The sequence below is a fragment of the Stenella coeruleoalba genome (genome assembly GCF_951394435.1).
Source record: "Stenella coeruleoalba genome assembly, chromosome: 20".
Lineage (NCBI taxonomy): Eukaryota > Metazoa > Chordata > Mammalia > Artiodactyla > Delphinidae > Stenella > Stenella coeruleoalba.
This window is the reverse complement of record NC_137166.1, coordinates 54,040,374-54,061,664: the sequence shown is the minus strand read 5'-3', so window position 1 is coordinate 54,061,664 and position 21,291 is coordinate 54,040,374. Positions and strand designations below refer to the sequence as shown.

General features: G+C 43.0%; 3 protein-coding genes across 6 annotated transcripts in view; 2 read left to right on the top strand and 1 right to left on the bottom strand.

Moving 5' to 3' along the window:
- The window catches only part of LOC307178866 (uncharacterized protein), a 342,766-nt gene that overhangs the window by 60,773 nt on the left and 260,702 nt on the right, over positions 1–21,291 (top strand). The window contains exon 1 of one of the 2 annotated variants that reach the window (XM_079907495.1): positions 10,941–11,056. The exons of the other annotated variant lie outside the window; for it this stretch is intronic. The gene's annotated coding sequence lies outside the window, so the exon portion shown is untranslated. Of the gene's footprint in view, positions 1–10,940; positions 11,057–21,291 lie in introns of those variants that run through there. 2 annotated transcript variants of the gene reach the window in all.
- LOC307178861 (uncharacterized protein) overlaps positions 1–21,291 on the top strand; it is a 389,700-nt gene that overhangs the window by 266,676 nt on the left and 101,733 nt on the right. The gene's annotated exons all lie outside the window — the stretch shown is intronic.
- LOC307178860 (uncharacterized protein) overlaps positions 1–21,291 on the bottom strand; it is a 29,696-nt gene that overhangs the window by 6,468 nt on the left and 1,937 nt on the right. The window contains exons 1-3 of one of the 3 annotated variants that reach the window (XM_079907474.1): positions 17,453–17,497; positions 10,804–10,890; positions 5,554–5,680 (exon numbers count right to left, since the gene is read on the bottom strand). In XM_079907474.1, coding sequence (XP_079763600.1) covers positions 5,554–5,680; positions 10,804–10,818 — 142 coding nt within the window. In that variant the 5' untranslated portion in view covers positions 10,819–10,890; positions 17,453–17,497. Of the gene's footprint in view, positions 1–5,553; positions 5,681–10,803; positions 10,896–17,452; positions 17,498–21,291 lie in introns of those variants that run through there. The other 2 variants (XM_079907475.1, XM_079907476.1) reach the window with 2 other exon arrangements.

The following is a 21,291-nucleotide window of genomic DNA, read 5'->3' as shown; positions in this document are numbered from 1 at the left end:
TTTCAAACAACCTATGATAAAAACAATCACATTGAGAAAACTTCTGTTAGCTATCAAAGAAAGTGTATTTTTCAACCATGACACCAAAGCATATACCAATTAGCAGTAAACATACTGGTGCCTTGTAACTGAGGAGAAAAGAATATTATACTATACATATATTGTGCATACTTGTTAAATAGAAATGAATGCTAAAAAGACAGACAGTAAATAATTGTAACAGTAAATAATGCAAAACTAACTTATTCAATGTATAATCTCAAGGAGTGGCGGTTTCCAATTGGGAAACAAATATAGCATAGAGAAAATGGTGAATATGATAAAACAGTATTTTAAAAAACAAAATGTTCTTCTAAAAACGTGCTGTAAATCTATGTACCCAGGAAGAAGCATAAAACATTCTGAAAGACCACCTTCTGTATATCACAATTAAATATCAATAAATGAAATATTCTCCAGTTATATTAACAGCCATTAAATAGAACAACTCCCTACCTGTTCAGTGCCCTAAAATATCCAGTTCGTTGGCTCCAAAATATACGTAATGAAGAGAGAGCAATTTTTAAATTTATTTAACTAGGTTCATACAACAAATTGCAAAAGAAAGGCATACAATATATAAGGCAAAAAAAGGGACATCATAATAAACATGCCAGAATATTAATATATCTTTTTTATACAAAAGCCACTTTTGATTCATTAATATAAAAACAATGCACTATTTCTGGGAATTCCCTGGCAGTCCAGTGGTTAGAATTCAGCACTTTCACTGCCATGGGCCCGGTTCCATTCCTGGTTGAGAAACTAAGGTCCCGCAAGCAGTGTGGTATGGCCAAAAACACAAACAAACAAACAAACAAAAAATCCCCACTATTTCAAGCCGTCCAACATTACTAGTTTCTTTCGAAAGGCTTGAGGAAAGTTATCAGAAGCTTTTAAGTAAGGAAAGTGGAATCAGGTTTCTGTGCATGACCCCAACTGACGCAGAAAGCAGTGAGAACCATGATGTGGACCTTGACCAACAGACTGAGACAACATACTCTTAAGCATGACCACCCACCCAACAGCAGCAGAGGATAGATTACAAAATACAACAACAAACATCAGGAGTTGAGAAAGAAAACTTCAAGGGAGATGCAAGAAGTGAGCTGGATAACTACAAAGCGTATTCAGCCACCCCTCCTGGAAATGGTTTCTGAGTCATCACAGCTACACAGAAAATGATTTAGGTTGTGTCATGAGACAGTTGTTCGATATATAAAGAGGCATTATTTTTACAGTGTGAGTGATGTGGAAGGTGGAGGGATGGGTGAAGGAGTGCTGCAGAAATTGGGAAGTTCAGGAGAATAACTTAACAATAACAATGGAAATAGGAAATAACAATCTTTCCATCCACATCAAGGTACCATGGAAATAGGAAATAACAATCTTTCCATCCACATCAAGGTACCATGTAAGGAAAGGTCAGGACTGAGAAAGGGCCTGAGTGGAGCACAGAGTTTTTTAACTATGGGAGTTATCCTATGAGTATGGGAAGAACTGAAAGAGATTTAAACACTGTAGAAATAAACTAACTTTAAATCTATTACACTATTTGCTATGCAAGGTATCAAATTCCAACAGCTGTATTTCCATGCACATATTCAATAAAAACATACACAATATTCAAGGAGATGGTGCAATAATGTTCTTAGCAGAAAGCGGAAGAAAAAGCCAGGAGAAGACCAGCAGAAGGAGACGGATCAGTCTATTCTGTACACACACGTGCAGAACAAAGTAATCAGATCAACACTACTGTAAAGTAGGGAGATCCTGATTTCAGAATGAAGATCTCCTGGCTGGGTGAGCAGGGTTTGTATGGGGAAACAAAGATAGCAGAAAGCGTTTGAGAAAGCCTGAGCAATTTCAGGATAGGATCACAATAGTTAAGTAAGCAAAGAAAGCGAAAAGTGTTACTAACTAAAATATAGATTACATAACATAATTTGGTATATAAAATGTTTATGTTAACACTCCTTGTTATTAAACATGACTGTTCTTTTAGCTGGCCTCTCTAAATACTGAAAATCATATCATTAAATTTCTTAACACAAACTCTGCAAAGAAAAACAAAACCATGAGGAGTGATGTCAACAGAACAGTAAACCACAGGCACTCATTACAGCCATGAGGAAGCCAAGTTAAAAACAATAAACAAAAAAGAATTTGGGAAAACTCTACAAACCAGTAAAAAAACAGTGGGAGCACCCAGGCAATTGCCTATCCTGAAAACACTAAACCAAAAAATGTAGGAAAGTTCATGACAATCCCCTGGCCTGTGACTCCCCACCTCCTTCTTACATTGCATTGAGATTGAACTGGAAGAAGCCTCCCAATTACCAGAGGTGTCCTCATGCGGAAATGCTAAAAACATGATAAAAACACTCAGTAAACCAGAAATAGAAAAAAATGACCTCAACATAGTAAAGGACATGTATTAAAAGTCCACAGGTAACATCATACTCAATGGGGAATGACTTAAAGCTTTTCCTCTAAGATCAAGAAAAAGACAAGGACAGTTACACTCAGTATTTCTAAAAAAAAATGACTGGAATTCCTAGCAAGTACATGTAGGTAGCAGAAAAAGACATAAAAACAATTCCAATAGCAAAAAGAAGCAAAATTATCTCTTTTGACAAATGAAATGATCTAATAAGTAAAAAACCCTGGGGAAATCCCTGGTGGTCCAGTGGTTAGGACTCCATGCTTCCTCTGCTGGGGGCCTGGGTTTGATCCCTGGTGTGGGAACTAATATCCCACAAGCCGTGCAGCACGGCAAAAAAATAAAAAATAAAAACCCGTGAAGATTCTTAAACAAAAATTTGATAGAAATAATGAACTCAGAAAGATGACAATATATAAAATCGACAAACAATAATCAATACTGTTTCTATATAGTGACAATAAAAAATCAAGAAGGAAATGCAGAAAACAATTCCATTTACAATACCATCGGAAAAATAAAGTACTTGGCAAAACTTTACAGAAGGGAAAGATATATGCACTATAAACTAAAAACACAGCTGAAAAATATTTGAAAAGACACAAATTAATGCAAAGATATCCCAAGTTCATGGATTAGAAATATTGTCAGTATGTAAACACTACCCTAAGTGATCAACAGATTCAACACAATCCCTAATAAAATCCCAATAGTGTGTCTCGCAGAAACACATAAATCCATCCTAAGATTCAAATGCAATCTCAAAAGACACTCAATAGCAAAACCAAGGTTGAAGAGAATGAAGTTGGAGGTTTCACCATCATTTCAAAATTCTTAGAAACCTAAACTAACCAAAGCAGTATGGTCCTAGCATAAAGACAGAGAGAGACCAGTGGCATACAACAGAGACGTGAGAGATAAACTCTTGTGTATGTGGTCAAGTGATGTTCCGCAGGAGTATCAGAACCACTCAGTGGGGGAAGGGCAGTCTACTAAACAAAACGAATTATGGTTCAGATTGAAGGTATCACTGCACTTCATAAATTCTCTAATTTAGATGTTTCAAAATTAGCTGTTGATGTAGAAAGAATAGCACACAGGTGACCCCAAAATGGTGTCAACAGCAGTTTACACAACAGCCTCACAAATATGAGGATGTGAACTTGGGCGATGTTATCCTGAGGAGAAATTCCTATTCACCGTTTACTGAGGGTGAAAGGGGATGGGCATAGTACATGTGAACACCACTATCACAGTGCCCTTGAGACAGGCTTTTGTGACACTGCTCAAAACCAGAAAAAAACCTGGAAAGATTTATCAGCCAGGCTCTGGTGATACTTTCTATCTCATATCATAGAATATGCAGACCACTTCACTATAGCTTTAAGTGGTGATTTTCTATATAGCAGGAAAATATTACAATATATGAGGGATAGTATTCTCATTCAAAATTATCTGTCACCCAGTAAACCCACCCTATAGAGAGTCCACCAGAAGTTGCTGATTAACGAAGGGTGGATTATCACACCAAAGGTTCTGGATAAAATTTCAGAGCCCAGTTCTCTGTATTTCATAAACAAGTTTCAGAGGCAAAATCACACAAACTTAGGAGAGTATGAAATCAGGAAGAGAATACATTCCCAGACTAGGTAGAGCAGTACAGGAGTGAAAAAAATATGAGATATGTGTGTCAGGTATCATAGAACCTTCAGATGGAACAATATGCTCTAGCCACAGATGCCAAACTAAGAGGTTGAAAGATACATATATGCTCCTCAGTAGGACTGGGGATCAAAGAGATGATCTCCCTGTCCATTGTCCTTAGTTTTCCTAAGTAATAATTACAGAAGATAGAACGCACCTCCCTGTTACACACAAGCCTGAAGAATGTGGCCAAAGCAGAACAGAAGAAATGCAGGAGGGATCTAAACAGGGAGACAGGGCTTGAGACAGCTCCATGCAGGTTCTGAGATGCCCCATGGAATCAAAGAGCAGCCAGTGTCTCCCAACTTCTGATGAGGTCTCCTAAAAACATCAAATGGGGACGGAACCGGGAAAGGTGCAGGGATTGGAGTCTGCAGGCATCAGCTCTTATCTATGTGGACTGAGAACTGAGCATCCAATGGAATGAAGTCGAGAAGGAGAGATGAGCGGGCAAGAGGCCCCTTTGAAAAAGTCCACCTCATGCTCTGCTAATTCAAGCAACAAGAGCTCACAGAAACCAGATGGCAGAGTGTTGCCGATCATGATAAAGACCTTGCCTTTGTCTCTGGTGGAGCTGCAGCACCACTGGAGGGTGAAAGAATACATTTTACACGTGGAAGGACAAGAGGGATAAGTTACGGAGAAGAAAAATTTCCTCTGAGAGTTCAAATAATAAGTAAATTTTTGTATTCCCATAGAACTCTCTGATGAGGGGAAAGACTCCAAACACTATTAATAATGAGGCTTCCCCTCGGGGCTTCTGAGATCTGACCTGTGTTCACACTTTGATACATCCCCAAAGGTATTCAGATCAGTCTTCACAGCCCAGGGCTCTTTCTCTTGTTACAAAGTGGGTAAAATATTCAGATAAGAAACAGAAATTCCTCCACATAAGAGGAAGGAAACATGATTTGCTGTGGCTTTTCCAGAATCCTGGTCTCTTGCTCAACTGAGAACTGAGGTGACTACAGATGGAAACAGAAAAATATTTCAAAAAACTGACCTGCTCTTTACCTCCTGAATACACAGGGAACAGTATAATGTGCAGAAACGTAGCTCTTTTCCTAAAACTCCTAAATCAAAAGCACAGGGGTAGGAAACAGGAAAATGGGTATATTAAAAGTTTCCCATTGAGCTTTATATATATGTAAGCTCTAGAACAACTCCTGATGTATCATGAAGTGGGCAGGCCATCAGAGGAAAAGGTAGATTTAAACTCCTGAGGCTGCATCTTGAAGCTTTCCATGTCTGAATCAACAAGGATTTCAGATCAGTCAAGCAAAACAGGGGCTCCCAGGAGGCACACAATGGAAAATGCAAAGATACATAAGGGCAGATCCCAATTTCTGGAGGGAAGTTATCCTCACCCAGGGAGACCAGGTTCCTGTAGGTCTCCAACATCACGTCCCTGTACAAGGCCCTCTGAGCAGGGTCCAGGCATTCCCACTCCTCCTGAGAGAATTCTATGGCCACATCCTTGAAGGTCAACTGTGCCTGAAATGAAAACACATTTCACCAAGGGGCCATGAGGAGAATTCTTATTTTCACACAAAATGAGAAGAGGTGAAAAGATCAAGTTTAAGTATGTATTCTGACAGATCCATATAAAAAGATATCTGGGGAAATTATGGGTCTCTAATTTTAATTTCTTATGCTTTTTCATAGAGATTATGATAACCTGTAATCAATGTGTATTTTTCATTTTTGTGGACAATACATGAAATACATATAAATAAAATTCAACAATGAGTTCTCTATCCAGAAGTGTTAGATTATGCCTTACACACTGAGTGCTATTCAAAATCTAGATGAACTACACTATGAGTGGTGGCTTTAGAGATGACTAAGTCCACAGTGCTTTAAAAAAGAAAATCAAAATCTTAAATTACAATGACGATAATAACAGCAATGACTAAAGGTGTTTGAATACTTCACAGATGCTAAGCATTACTCTAAATGCTTTATAGATATGAACTTTTTTATCAACATTGTAGCTCAGTAGAGAAAGATCTGTTCCCATCCTGCAGAGGAGAAAACTGTCAGAGACATTTGGAGAAACTCAACTTAGTTCGAGCTAAGAAATGATACAGCAAGCACCTGAATTAAGGTGGATGCGCTCTTCAACTGAAGATAAAGAAGCAAAAACTGAAGTAACAGAAGAGCTTTGGAAGCACACGGCCAGAGGATTCTCCCAGAAAACTTGAAAGAAGTTGAACAACATGAAAGGCATTAAAAGGTCATTATAGATGTAGGCACGTGTGCGCGACAGACACACATACACACACACACACAACATGTTAGTAATCTTACTAGTAACTGAACCATTAACAGGATAGTGTAGGAAAAATTCAAGGCCATGTAATATATTTATGATATAATTTCAACTGCAATAAAATACAGTACATAGTTATAAAATTCTGATGTCTTTTATCAAAACCATGGACTTGCACATCCATGAACTCATGGACACACAGGTAAATGCACAAATAACTGAAACGAGAGAAGTTGTCTCTGGATAGATTATTGCATGATTTTTTTCATCATCATTTTTATTTATGTGAATTTCAGCATCTTTGGAACAATGAAAATGTATCAACTGTATTAAATGGTACTAACATGAAAAAAATAGGATCCTTTAACTGCAATCTCTATTGAATATCCATATATAAATTTAAACCACAATATTGACATAGTAGGTATTAACAAATGCAAAGCAGAGTTTATTTCTGTATTCCACACATAAAACACTGACTCAAAATCAGAAAAGTTATTACTATTATACATTAATTTAAGAGACTAAGAAAAAAATTATCACAATAGTAAAGTTAAAAACTACTAAGAGAGGGCTTCCCTGGTGGCGCAGTGGTTGGGAGTCGGCCTGCCGATGCGAGGGACACGGGTTCGTGCCCCGGCCCGGGAGGATCCCGCATGCTGCGGAGCAGCCGGGCTCGTGGGCTATAGCCGCTGGGCCTGCGCGTCCGGAGCCTGTGCTCCGCGATGGGAGAGGCCACAACAGTGAGAGGCCCGCATACCGAAAAAAAAAAAAAAAAAAAAAAAGCTACTCGGAGAATTAAATATCATGACTAAAAAGAATATGGAAAAAAGTATATTGTGGGCTTCCCTGGTGGCGCAGTGGTTGAGAATCTGCCTGCCAATGCAGGGGACATGGGTTCGTGCCCCAGTCCGGGAAGATCCCACATACCGTGGAGCGGCTAGGCCCGTGAGCCATGGCCGCTGAGCCTGTGCGTCCGGAGCCTGTGCTCCGCAGGGGGAGAGGCCACAAGAGTGAGAGGCCCACATACCGCAAAAAAAAAAAAAAAAAAATTATATTGTAATTAAGGAAGAATATTTCACCAAACAGCATGATTAGAAGGAAACTTGATGCATTCCCTCTGAAGTTACAGTGGAGTGAAGGGGGCTGGCCAGGGCACCTGCCTTTCACAATGTACAGTGTGCCTGAGCAAGAGCCATTAGAGGCGGTAACAGGAGGAAAACAGAGGGCAAGAGACACAAAGAGAGTGTGTGCCAGAGAGTTGGAACTGTGAACATTCACAAATCTAAGGACACAGAAATCTAAGAACAGAGAAAGGATGTGAAAAGATAGCCCATCCTAAAGAGAACAGGGGTGACTATATTACATCAGAAAAAATAAAGACAAAAACTGACACAAGAGACAAAGAATATTATATAATGATAAAACAGTCCATTCACCAGGAAGATATAACAATTATAAATATATATACATCTAACATTAGAGCTTGCCCAAATATGAAGGAAACAACAGAAAGAGACAACAGCAAAATGTCAGTATGAGACTTCAATACTGTAGTTTTATCTTCACATGGAAACAACTTAAAAGGAAACAGAGAACTTGAACTACACTAAATAACAATTGTACCTAAAAGACATGTACAGAACACTCCACCCAACACCAAAAAACATCCTTCTCAAGCAAACATGAAACATTCTCCATAACAGACCACAAAACACATCTTAGGCCACAAAACAAATCTTAACAAATTTAAGGAGACTGAGATCTAAAAAGTATCTTCTCTAACCACAATGAAATGAAACTTGAAATAACAAACAGAGGGAAAACAGGAAAATCCCCAAAATGTACAAATTAAACAGCTGATTCTTAAAGAAGCAATGAGCCGGGCTCCCCTTGTGGCTCAGTGGTTAAGAATCCACCTGCCAATACAGGGGACACAGGTTCGAGCCCTGGTCCACGAAGATCCCACATGCTGCGGAGCAAATAAGCCTGTGCACCACAACTACAGAGCCCCAGCACCACAACTACTGAAGCCCGCGTGCGTAGAGCCCGTGCTCCACAACAAGAGAAATCACCACAATGAGAAGCCCGCGCACCGCAACAAAGAGTAGCCCCTGCTCACCACAACTTGAGAAAGCCCACACGCAGCAATGAAGACCCAACACAGCCAAAAGTAAAATAAATAAATTTATTTTTTAAAAAAAGAAGCAATGGGTTAAAGAAGAAATCACAAGGAAATTGTAAAAATATCTGAATGAAGATAAAAACACAACATACCAAAATTTATAACAGGCAGTCAAAACCATGGTAAAAGGGAAGTCTACAATGCTAAATGCTTACAACAAAGGGGAAAGATGCAAACCCTGTACTGCTGTTCAAGAATGTATGGAGAGCCATTAGACAAGAAAAAGAAATCAAAGTTATACAAATTGAAAAAGAAGTAAAATTACCTTTTTCTCTAGGTGACAAGGTTTTACATGTGCAAACCAAAAAGGCTCCATGAGAAGACTACCACTTCAAGACACAACTTCAAGGACTTCCCGGTTGGTCCAGTGGTAAAGAATCCACCTTCCAAGGCAAGGGACTTGGGTTCAATCCCTGGTCAGGGAACTAAGATCCCATATACCACAGAACAACTAAGCCCACGCGCCTCAACGAGAGAGCCTGCGTGCCGCAAACTACAGAGCCCATGCACTCTGGAACCCGTGTGCCACAACTAGAGAGAGAGAAAAAAAAACCCCGCACGCCACAACTAGAGAGAGAAGCCCATGCGCCTCAACGAAAGACACTGTACGCCACAACAAAAGATGCCGCACGCCTCAATGAAGATCCCGAGTGCCACAACACCTGATGCAGCCAAAAAAAAAAAAAGAAAAAACAACTTTGGAAAAATTGCAGCAGGGAATTCCCCAGCAGTCCGGTGGTTAAGACTCTGTGCTTTCACTGCCATGGACCTGGGTTCAAAACCTGGTGGGGGAACTAAGATCCCACAAACCGCAAGGCATGGCCAGAAAGGAAAAAAATATCAGCACACAAAAATCAGTTGCCTTGGTATACACAATATACACAATGAACAAATTCAAAAGGAAGTTAGAAAACAATACTGTTTACTATAGCATCAAGAGACAGACTAGGAAAAAATTACCCAAGGAGGTGAAAGACTTGCACACTGAAAACTACTAAATGTTGCTAAAAGGAATCCAAGGATATACAAATAAGTAAAAAGACACCCTGTACTCATGAATTGGAAGAATTAATATTCTTAAAATGACTTTATTACTGAAAGTGTTCTACAGATTCAATGGAATCCCTGTCAAAATTTCAAAGGCAATTTTTGCAGTTAAAAAAAAAATCATACTAAAATTCATAGGGAATCTCAAAGGATGCCCAACAGCCAAAATACTCTTGAAAAAGAAGATGGACATCATTTTCAGATTTCAAAACATATTACAAAGTAATCAGGATGATGTGGTACTGGTATAAGCACAGATACAAAACCCAGTGGATACCAGAAATAATCCAGTGAATATATATAAAATGTACAGCCAAGGGTGCAAAGACTACACAAAGGGGAAAGGACAGTCTCAATAACAAATGATGCTGAGCAACTACATACATCCCAGCAAAAGAATGAAGATCGAACCTTACTTACTTGCATCAAAGGTAAAAAACTTCTGTATCACAGGATACAATCCACAGAGTGAAAAGACAACCTCTGTGGAATGCAGGTGATGAAAGTGATTTAAAGAATTTCCCACTGTCAGAGATTTAGGTTGATTTCATAGTTCAAACTCAAGAATGGACTAAAACATTCCCTGGTGATCCAATGGTTAGCGCTTGGTGCATTCACTGCAGTGAGCCCGGGTTCAATCCCTGGTCGGGGAACTAAGTTCCCACAAGCCTTGGTGGGGCATGGCAAAAAAAAAAAAAAAAAGTTAAAAAGACAGAACAAATTACCTCTTACTGGTCTGTTTTCCAGATTTTACCAGATACTGTGCACATTAATGTCCAGCTTCTTTATCCTGCTTGACAGACAGCAGACAGTGCATCCTGATGGGGCCCTAAGCAATCCCTGCTGTCCAGTATCACTGACACCCTGTCTCCAGTCCATGGGTGTGAAGCCCTGCCCAGGACTACACCCAGCGGAGCCTCTTCACAAGTTCCAGGTCACTGGGTTATGGGGAAATGGGATCTAAGTGGAGATGACAGGCCCTGAGGGAAGGACCCGAGTGAGTGTGAATGTACAGGTGTCAGGCAGGATAGTTCAGAGTCAGAGATTAGCGAGTCCAAAGAAGGGCATTTCAGGAAGGACAGACAGAAGAAACAACTGAGAATATGACTTTACCTGAGAAAGAGCCATTCCAGACTCCTTTTCTTTCCCCTCCCTCCTCTTCTGGGCTTCTTCCTCAGACAAGAGTCTTTAGAGGTCGATCCTGAAAGTGGAAAACAAGCTGTTTAATGCTTAGAATCAACACACCCCCTTCCTGAGTCACCACCACACACACAGGGAAGCCCTCAGCATGGGGAACAGACGGTCCTCTGCTGCCCACTGTCCCAGGAGGGACTCAGGACAATAACTCCCACACAGAGACCAACCAGTGAGTTTCCCCACCCTTTCCTTCAGATCAGGCTCCCCTCCTGGTGAGGCCCTCACGTACCCAGCAGCAGCGGGCACCTCAGCTGGACCCGACGATCCCCTGCAGGTCACAGACCAGCCCTGATCCATCCCCACACAGAGCAGAGCCCTCACCCTCAGCCCGGATCTCAGCCCTCAGGAACGGGGGGACCCAGAGTCACGATGCTCAGTGAGGGATCCAGATTGGAACATCCTGGGGCACCTCAAATATTGTTGAGGTTGGACCCCCACACTGACAGTATGAAGAGGAATCCCTGGTCAGAGGGTACAAAACATGTCTGTACAAAATTCTTCATCGATCTAAGGAGACGCCTGGGTTGAGCAGCGCTCACAGGAGGCAAGCCCAGCACAGCCCCCACGTGCTTCTCATTTTCCAGCTTTACTGAGGCCTAACAGATGTATAACAATGGTGTACATATGAGGCATCCAATGTGCTTATTAGACAGATGTATACACTGTGTAATATTCATAACAGAGTGCTTTACATGTCCATCAACTCGCAACGACCATTTTATTTCTGTGCGCTAAGAACACTCAAGTGTTACTCTCTCAGCAAATACCAGATATATAGAAACACAGTACGATTAACGATAGCACGATGAACATTAGATGAACATGTTGCAAATATTTACCTAAATATAATGATTTCATTTCCTTTGGCTATCTAGACAGAGGAACCTCTAAATTGTTTTCCGTAATAGCCATACCATTTACATTCCCACCAATGAAGCACAAGCGTGTGTGTGTGTGTGTGTGTGTGTGTGTGTGTGCGTGCGTGTGTGTGTGTGTGTGTGTGTGTGTGTGTGTGTGTTTTGAGACAGGGAGAGGACCGTAGAGAAACCAGCACTGGCCTGGCAGCAAGAAAGTAGCGGCTACACCTTCCCAAGAACTTGCCTCTGTATTACTGATCACTGTGGTGTTGCTGGCCCTCTGATTCTTAGAACAATCTCTCCCTACATTAAAGAACTTAATGGCCCCTCTCAGGTTCTGTCCACAGAAACATACCTAGCAAAATCTCCCTAATGAAAACCTTCTGCCATTTGAAGCTTACTACTCATAACTTCCCTTCTGGACTCAAATGAACTTACAAACTTTCATGGGGTCCAACATAGTCTCGACAAAACCCATAATGATCAACTCATCGTGCTAGAAAATACCAGAAAACATGCCAAACTCTAATAAATCATGCCAGAGGGAAAAATACATATGAGACACCCAAGGAACCAATAGATGCAAAATACCATATTTTCATTCACAGTAACCACAGCCCAAACACTGTCATCTTCAAAAACTACACATAAAAGAAAGATGTTTCCAACGATGCACATCCCCCAGTGAGACCCAAACATCCCCCAAGGCAACACTCCAATTCCCCTTTCGTTATGTTTCACAGTGCAACTGAAAATTTCTTTATCTGCGACACAAAATACTAAAAAGTACCAAAGGTAAACAACAAACTGACCTCCATATTAAGTCTAAAAACTGCACAACGATTCCTCTCTTTCTCTCTCCCTTTTTTTCTTCTGGAGCAGGAAGGATTTATTACTTGCAGCAAGTAAGGAGAACACCAGAGATCTTTCCCAAAGCAGTATCCCTGCACAATGATTCTTGACCTCCCAGAATACCCAAAACAAGTCACTTGCGGAGTGGATGCTATAGGGCACCCTCTAGCTCCATTGCCTGCGGACAAGGCACCCATCCTCCTGCACCCAAAAATCCCTGTAAGCTCAGCTCAGGCCACACTTTTTTTAACCACAATGGAGGAAAATGTTTCTCTTTGCCTAAAACCACTGCCTTCATTCCTCCTCATGTATGGCCATGAAATACCAGATTAAACCAATGCATGGAAACCTCAGTGTCAGCAGCTATGTCCCAGGGAACCTGAGCTAAGACACTATGGCACCTCAAACCATGCAATGCACCCACAACTACCCATAAACCCAATTCCAGGTGCTCCAGCCAGAACTGACACATCCCTTGCCAGGAGTTCCACACACCCCTTGAGCCCAAAAGGGACAAATGCATACACCATTCATTGGGCTCATCTTGAAGCCCACACTTGCTGCCCATATCCCTCCTGCAGGCTCTCCTCCAATTTTCCCATTGTTCTCCCTCTCCTCATGGGCAAACAGGGCTAAAGGACAAAAGTACATCTCAGGAAAGCCATCGCAACAGGAATACACACAAGCTGCCACCGAAAGGACACTGGGCATTCAATATGCAGGTCAACAAAGTTGGCCCTCCTGGAAAAACTTAGGAGAAAGTAAGAATGTTACGGAGTCCAGTTACAAAGGACATTTGAATGCAGTGTGGGAGACTAAAAGATAGGCGGTCCCCAGATTTCTTGTCCCCAAGACAGATGGTCCCCAAGTTTCTTCTCTCCTGTTCTCCCAGCTCACAGGCAATTAAAAGATACCCTAACTCTCTGAGGGAAGTCTCCTTCATTCCTCCTTAGGTTCTGGACTTTGGCCCACAGTTACCACAGTGAAATCACTACCCCTGACTCGGAGCAGATGAACTGCTGGAAGGCAAAGCTCCTGTCCAAGGAGGCAACTGGTCCCTGGATGTGCACAGCCTGGAACACCTGGGGGCTACAGTGGAGCAGTGACACAGCACACTAAACATGGGGACACCTCAACATACTACATGAGGACATCAGTTCTGTAGGGATTGTTAGCACTCCCTGCATCTTTTTGCTCTTATTTTGAGTAATTAAGCAGCCATATGGGGTAATAATCAATTAGAGTTGAAATGTCCAGAACAAATGTAGGAACCATCCTCATCACCTACCGTGTTCCCCTGGTCTCCCCTGAGGATTATTCAGCCCAACCCACAGTCCCAGCCACTAAACACATCCCCAGAGGGAGATGCCGCAGCTATCCAGGGAAGAGGAGGAACACTGTGCATCCTTCAATGAACAGAAAAGGAAGAAGACTCCAAATAATCAATGGAGAGGGGCATTTCTGTTGAAGGTGATTGATACAGAGGCAATAAAATGTGACACAGATAGTCAGGAGGAGATGGCGAGCCCTCTCTGAGCCTAGACCTGAAGGGAGACAAAGGGCCTGTGCTATGGTGACTTCAAGGCAAAAGGTAAGAACAGGAACTATGATGTCAGATAGAAATAGTTTTTGTTTGGAAACAGACAAAAGGTGAATGTGCCCAGGGTAGAGTGAACCATGAGAACAGGGTCAGCTCCCAGGACGAGGCTGGAGACACTGGCAGGGCCCTGATGACACAGGGCTGAGCAGCCACAGGGAGGAAGAAGTTGGGATTTGCCCTGAGGGCAAATAAGAGCCGGTGCAGGTCTGAGTGCCAGAACTGGCGTAAACTCTCCTCGGATTTATACTTAATGCAGAGAAATATTTCTGACTACGGTCACTGCTACTCCGAGCCTGTGGGAAGACAGGAACCCATATACAATTCTAAACAAAACTAGACACTCTCTCCAAAAAGAAGACAAACACAGACACACACCCAATTTGGCCAATCACTTCAGGGTCAGTGTTACTCTGACTGAGAGTTTCTGGTCTAGTCTCTCATCTCCATGTTACAAGTGGGCGCCCTGAGGCCCAGAAGGGAGACTTTTCTGAGAAAGTCCTGGTTGAGTGAACAGAATCAGGTGTAACTGAATTCTGAAATGAGATCCTGAGGGGTCGGTGGGCAGAGTCTGCCCTTATCGCCTGTCCCATTTAAAACACCATCTTTCAGGTGCCTGATCAAAGGAAACTTCTCTTTCAATGTCTGATCACACTGTCACCAAACAGGTAATTTTTCTTTCCAGAAAAATCACAGTAAAAGAATTTAAAAATAAACAATTGGAAAAGCATAGTTGCTGGTGCATAAAACATTGCAAGCGTTCAGCTTAGAAACAAGATCTGAGCAAACTTCTTCATCATGAATAGAGGAATAAAAGGGGAAAAAGAATATTAGACTAACTGGTTAAACTAGGTTTTGACTGTTAATATAAAAGATCAATGACATATCTACCAAGTACTCATCAAAAGAGTCTAAAATTATTTACTAGTTACCAAAGAACTTTACCAGTATACAAAGATAAAGCAGGGGAAGAACTCAGGTGTCAATTATATCTGAATAAATAAAATGAATTTGTGAATTTTTTTAATCTAAAGATCCTGCTGTCAATGTTTTAAAAAAAATTGAGGATTGGGGCTTCCCGGGTGGCGCAGTGGTTAAGAATCCGCCTGCCAAGGCAGGGGACACGGGTTCGAGCCCTGGTCTGGGAGGATCCCACATGCCGCGGAGCAACTAAGCCCGTGTGCCACAACTACTGAGCCTGCGCTCTAGAGCCCGTGAGCCACAACTACTGAGCCCGCGTGCCACAACTAATGAAGCCCGCGTGCCTTGAGCCTGTGCTCCGCAACAAAGGAAGCCACCGCAATGAGAAGCCCGCGCACCACAACGAAGAGTAGCCCCTGCTCACCGCAACTAGAGAGGGCCCACGCGCAGCAGCGAAGACCCAACGCAGCGAAAAACAAATAAATAAATAAATAACAAAAAAAAATCGAGGATTTATCATATTTAGAAAAGAATCACATGAGTAGAATACATAAGGCCACCAAACTTATTTCACAAGTTAGTAATTATTTGCAGGAAATTAGGTATCTAATGCACTAGGATATATGCAAAGTTAAAGGCAACACATAAATGTAAAGAAACCAGAGAGAAGAAAGTAAGTCCATTACAGAAAAACAAAATTTTTAGTGTTTCTTTAAAGAAGCACCATGTAGTGAAAGTCAGTCATTTCCTGCCCCACTAGTCTCTCCCCTGTCCTCTACCACCAGGAAATGGAAGGGGGTGACCCACAACTGCCTGAGTCAACTCACCGCCCCTTGGCTGAACAGGGATTGCAAAGGGAAGTTTTCTTGTCATACAAACAATTACAAAATGCACAAACCTTACAGTTTTGCAATACAAATCCTCACCTGTATAATTTAAGCAAGCAACATTTCAATTTATTAGAGTCTAAAGCCAGAAGTCAGTATATCATAACTTAATCGTCCAAATCCAATCAACTCACCCCCAACCTGAACCCAGTCTGCCCTCTACCTGCACTACTATGTGTTTCCATTTTATTGTCTATTTCTTTCCCTGTTTCTGTCTCCTTCTTTTTGATCTTATCTACTCCCCTGGTGCTCCTGCTGGCCTATCCATACATTTCTGCCTCTTTCTTCCCCCAGCTCTACTCCCTCTCTGCCCGGCCCCTGACACCTCTTCTGTCCCTGTTACTCTCCCTTCCTCCCCACTCTCCGGCACCCCAGGTGGCTGTGCTTCCTTTCTGCTCTCTCTCTTCCTCTGCTCTGCTAGCCACAGAAGTCCTCTGTTTCTCTCCCAGAACCAGGATGCCCTGAAGGCCATGGTTCCACCGTTTATCCTCTCCCAGATTTTCTGTGCAGTGCCTCACCACTGCTGCCCTCCCTACTACCACTGATCCAGGGCCTCTCTCTATGTTGCTCTGCAATCCCTGGAGATCCGGCGTTTTCCTTTACTTCTCGATTTTATTCACCTGCTATTTTCAAGGCTTACTTAGTCTCTTTCATTTCACTGTCTCTTTATAAGCTCTTCAGCCATCCTCTACGTCTCCATCCGCTCTCCCTCATTCTTTCCACCCTGTCAGCTTTTCTATTTCTCTCTCAGTCGCTCTGTCTCTGCTCCTCCAGTTCCCCCATCGCCCACATATTTACAGAGACCGAGACGGAATAACATGCCGCCTACCGGAAGAGTCCATTCTCCAGCGGGGTGGAATTTCAGACGGAAGAACACTGGGTGTCACATGGCTGGCCCAGGTCACTCCCCGCCCCCCCACGCCGGGTGAGGGGAAGGGCTGACTACGAAGGGGAGGCCGGGGGAGCAAAAGGACCGGCCTGAGGAGACGCGAGGACAGAGGCGCTGGGAGGGAGGGAGGGGGTCTCAGGAGAGGGGCGGGCTCTGCAGAACCCCAGGACCGGGGAGGGGACGCGGCCTGTCCGGGAGCGGGGCGGCCGGCGCTGCCCTCCAGGGGCCGAGAGGGCGAGGCTGGGGGGCGCGAATCCACATCGCGGAAGGGGACGTTACAGGCGGCGGGAAGGGACGGAGGCAGTAATGGATTTTAAGCAGGAAAATGTCGCGAATGGAGGTGTCTACCTGGACCGAAGGCAGAAAAGCCAAGGGCACCGGGACCGGCCTCAGAGCGAATTCAAACCCAAAGGTAAACATGCCTGACCTGTAACGGCGACGTCCGGATTTACTGGGAGCGTAGGGGCGGGTGCTGAGATTTACGGTCCTTGGTGACCCCCCCACACTCTGAAGATGGAGAAAGGGGGTCCGCGCGGCACACACACCAGAAAAGAAAACTTACTCTCAGCAGGGTGACCTTCTCTCCGCGCTTTCCGCTTCCGTTATTAACGGCGCGAGCGCGGAGTTAGAAGCAGGGCTTCTGGGGGCGGGGCTTGGGCGGAGCGCTAGCGGCGAGGGGCGGGGCGAGGAGGGAGCCCCTTTCAGTCCTGGGAGCGCAGTTAGGCGGGGCAGGAGGCGGCGAGGGGTAGGTTGGTCCCTGCAGCTTGAAACTGCTTGTTTTAATTTACTGTTTGCTACAGTTTTAAGGCAAAAGCTTACCGTTGCTTGGGCCAGTTATATCGGAAACTAAGATGTTTCCTCCTAACGAGTCGAGAATGGTGTCAATAAAAAGCTGTTTTTGCCAGCAGTTAGCTGGCGTGTCTAAGTGAATTGATAAATGTATATGAGATAAAAGGTTCCAGGTAGGGCTTCCCTGGTGGCTCGGTGGTGAATAATCCGCCTTACAATGCAGGGGACTTGGGTTCAAGCCCTGGTCTGGGTAGATCCCACAGGCCGCAGAGCAACTAAGTCTATGTCCCACAGCTGCTGAGCCTATGCTCTAGAGCCCGCGAGCCACCACTACTGAGCCCATGTGCCGCAACTACTGAAGCCCACGTGCCTAGAGCCTGTGCTCCGCAACAAGAGAAGCCACAGCAACGAGAAGCCACGCACCTCAGTGAAGAGTAGCCGCCGCTCCCCGCAACTAGAGAAAGCCCTTGAGCAGTAACAAAGACCCAACGCAGGGCTTCCCTGGTGGCGCAGTGGTTGAGAGTCTGCCTGCCGATGCAGGGGACACAGGTTCATGACCCGGTCCGGGAAGATTCCACAAGCCGCGGAGCGGCTGGGCCTGTGAGCCATGACCGCTGAGCCTGCGCGTCCAGAGCCTGTGCTCCGCAATGGGAGAGGCCACAACAGTGAGAGGCCCGCATACCGGAAAAAAAAAAAAAAAAAAAAAGACCCAACGCAGCCATAAATTAATTAATTAATAAAAAACACACTTGCTACATTCCGCTTCCTGATGCACACAGAACTCATGGTGCAATATGAATGTTAGAAATACTTGTGAAATACTGTTCAGATGAATTGCCGAGGATATTTTCCACTTGTTTCATGAAAATTAATGTGTGCAGGTATTTATCAGATTATAAATATGAATCATAATTTTTCAAGAGGCTTTTTGAAAGGCTATTAAAAAAGTTAAGTTATAGTAATAAGCATTATATCTCAACTGTTGTAAAATTCCATTTTGTGAATCCTATATGATACATATGCATGATATATATTTATTTATTGAACTATGGTTGATTTACAATATGACATTCACTGCACGTGCACAGCATAGTGATTCAGAATTTTCATAGATTATAAAACTTATTACAAAATAATCGCTATGATTCCCTGTGCTGTGCAATATATTGTTTAAGATATTGCTTATCTATTTTATACAAAGTATTGATAGCCTGGCTCTCTCAATCCCATACTCTTATCTTGCCCCTCCCCTCCTCCCTCGCTTCACAGGTAACCTAGTTTGTTCTCTGTGTGTCCTGTTTCACTATATACATTCATTTCTTTTCTAGATTCCACATTTAAGTGATATCAAGTAGTATTTGTCTTTCTCTGTCAGACATATTTCACTTAGTATAATATGCTCTAGGTCCACCTATGGTGCTGCAAATGGCAGAATTTCATTCTTCTTTGTGGCTGAGTAATATTTCATTGTAGATACGTATACCACTCTTCTTTAATCCATCTTTTTCCTTTTTTTATGACTTAAAAATTTTTTTTATTTATTTTGGGCTGCGTTCAGTCTTCATTGCTGCTCACGGGCTATCTCTAGTTGCCGCGACCGGGGGCTACTCTTCGTTGCGGTGCACGGTCTTCTCATTGCAGTGACTTCTCTTGCTGTGGAGCACACGCTCCAGGTGCACGGGCTTCAGTAATTGTGACACGTGGGCTCAGTAGTTGTGGCTCGGGATCTCTAGAGCGCAGGCTCCGCAGTTGTGGCACACAGGCTTAGTTGCTCTGCGGCATGTGGGATCTTCCCGGACCAGGGATCGAACCCGTGTCCCCTGCATTGGCAGGCGGCTTCTTAACCACTGCACCACCAGGGAAGCCCTAATCCATCTTTTTCTTGATGGACATTTGGGTTGCTCCCATATACTGGCTACTGTAAATAATGCTGCTATGAACATTGGGATGCACGTATCTTTTCAAATTAGTGCTTCCATCATTTTCAGATATATACCGAGGAGTGGAATTCCTGGATCAAATGGTAGTTCTATTTTTAGTTTCCTGAGGAAGCTCATTTTGTGAGTTATATATTTCATTACTATTTTTAAAAACACACTTTGCCCAATTTATCTATTTCATTTGCATTTCTTCCGTTTTACTTCACTGAAATGCCTGGAGGATGCATACATCAAGGGGTTGTTTTAAGATTTGTGTGGCATGTACACAGAGAAATGACAGATGCAATGTACGAATTCTATCACCATGAAGACAGAATCTCCTCACATTTCAAGTTTATTGAGAGAACTGGAATAGTACCAGATAATGAACTAGTCTCACAGTGCATAGCAAGAGACTTATTGCTAATGTGCAGGTGCATCACTGGTATTTTATTTTTATGATTATGATTATTATTTTTTTTTTAGCCAGGCTGTATGGTATGTAGGATCTTAGTTCCCAAGCCAGGAATTGAACCCACGTCCCTTGCATTGGAAGCATGGAGTCTTAACCACTGGACTGCCAGGGAAGTCCCTAACACTGGCATTTTGGAAACACGGTCTGTTAATTTTACCTTAAAAATGTCTCTCTCACAGAAACAGACTCATAGAGATAGAAAATAGACTTGTGGTTGCCAAGGGGGGGTCGAGAGGGAGAGGGATGGACTGGGAGTTTGGGGTTAGCAGATGCAAACTATTATATGTAGAATGGATAAACAACAAGGTCCTACTGTATAGCCCAGGGAACTATATTCAATATCCTGTGAGAAACCATAATGGGAAAGAATACTTAAAAAAAGACGGTCTATATGTGTATAACTGAGTCACTCTGCTGTACAGCAGAGATTGACACAACTTTGTAAATCAACTATACTTCAATTAAAAAAATAAGGTATCTCGGGGTTTCCCTGGTGGCACAGTGGTTGAGAGTCCGCCTGCCGATGCAGGGGACACGGGTTCGTGCCCTGGTCCAGGAAGATCCCACATGCCGCGGAGCGGCTGGGCCCGTGAGCCATGGCCGCTGAGCCTGCGCGTCCAGAGCCTGTGCTCCGCAACGGGAGGGGCCACAACAGTGAGAGGCCCGCGTACCGCAAAAAAAAAAAAAGTATCTCTCCAGTTCCTCCCCTTCTTGCCATTGTTCCTATAATCATGTCTTCCTTCCACTGGTACAATGGAAACTGGAACTCCTCTCTCCAACACCTTGTAGGCCATGGTTAGTAAATCGGAACAATTTTCTGAATTCAACATGGAGATATTAGCTTGTTTCTTTTGTTGTATAATTTGCATACAATAAAATATACAGTTTTCACGTTCACCATACAGTGGGATTTAGTATGTTTGCAATGCTGTCCAACAACGTTTTCATCATTCGTCATCACCTCTTAAAAAAACCCTGTATGCGTTAATAGTTACTCAGCACTCTACCCTGAGCCACAAGCAAATATTTAGCTACTTTCCATCTCTACAGATATGACTATTCCGGGCATTCTATATAAATTAAGTCACACAATATATGGCCATCTCCCTTCTTGTACTTGGCATAATGCTTTCAAGGGTCATCCATGATTAACCTTTATCAGTGCTTCGTAACTTTTATTTCTGATGAGAAACATTCCAGTTTGTTTAAACATTCATC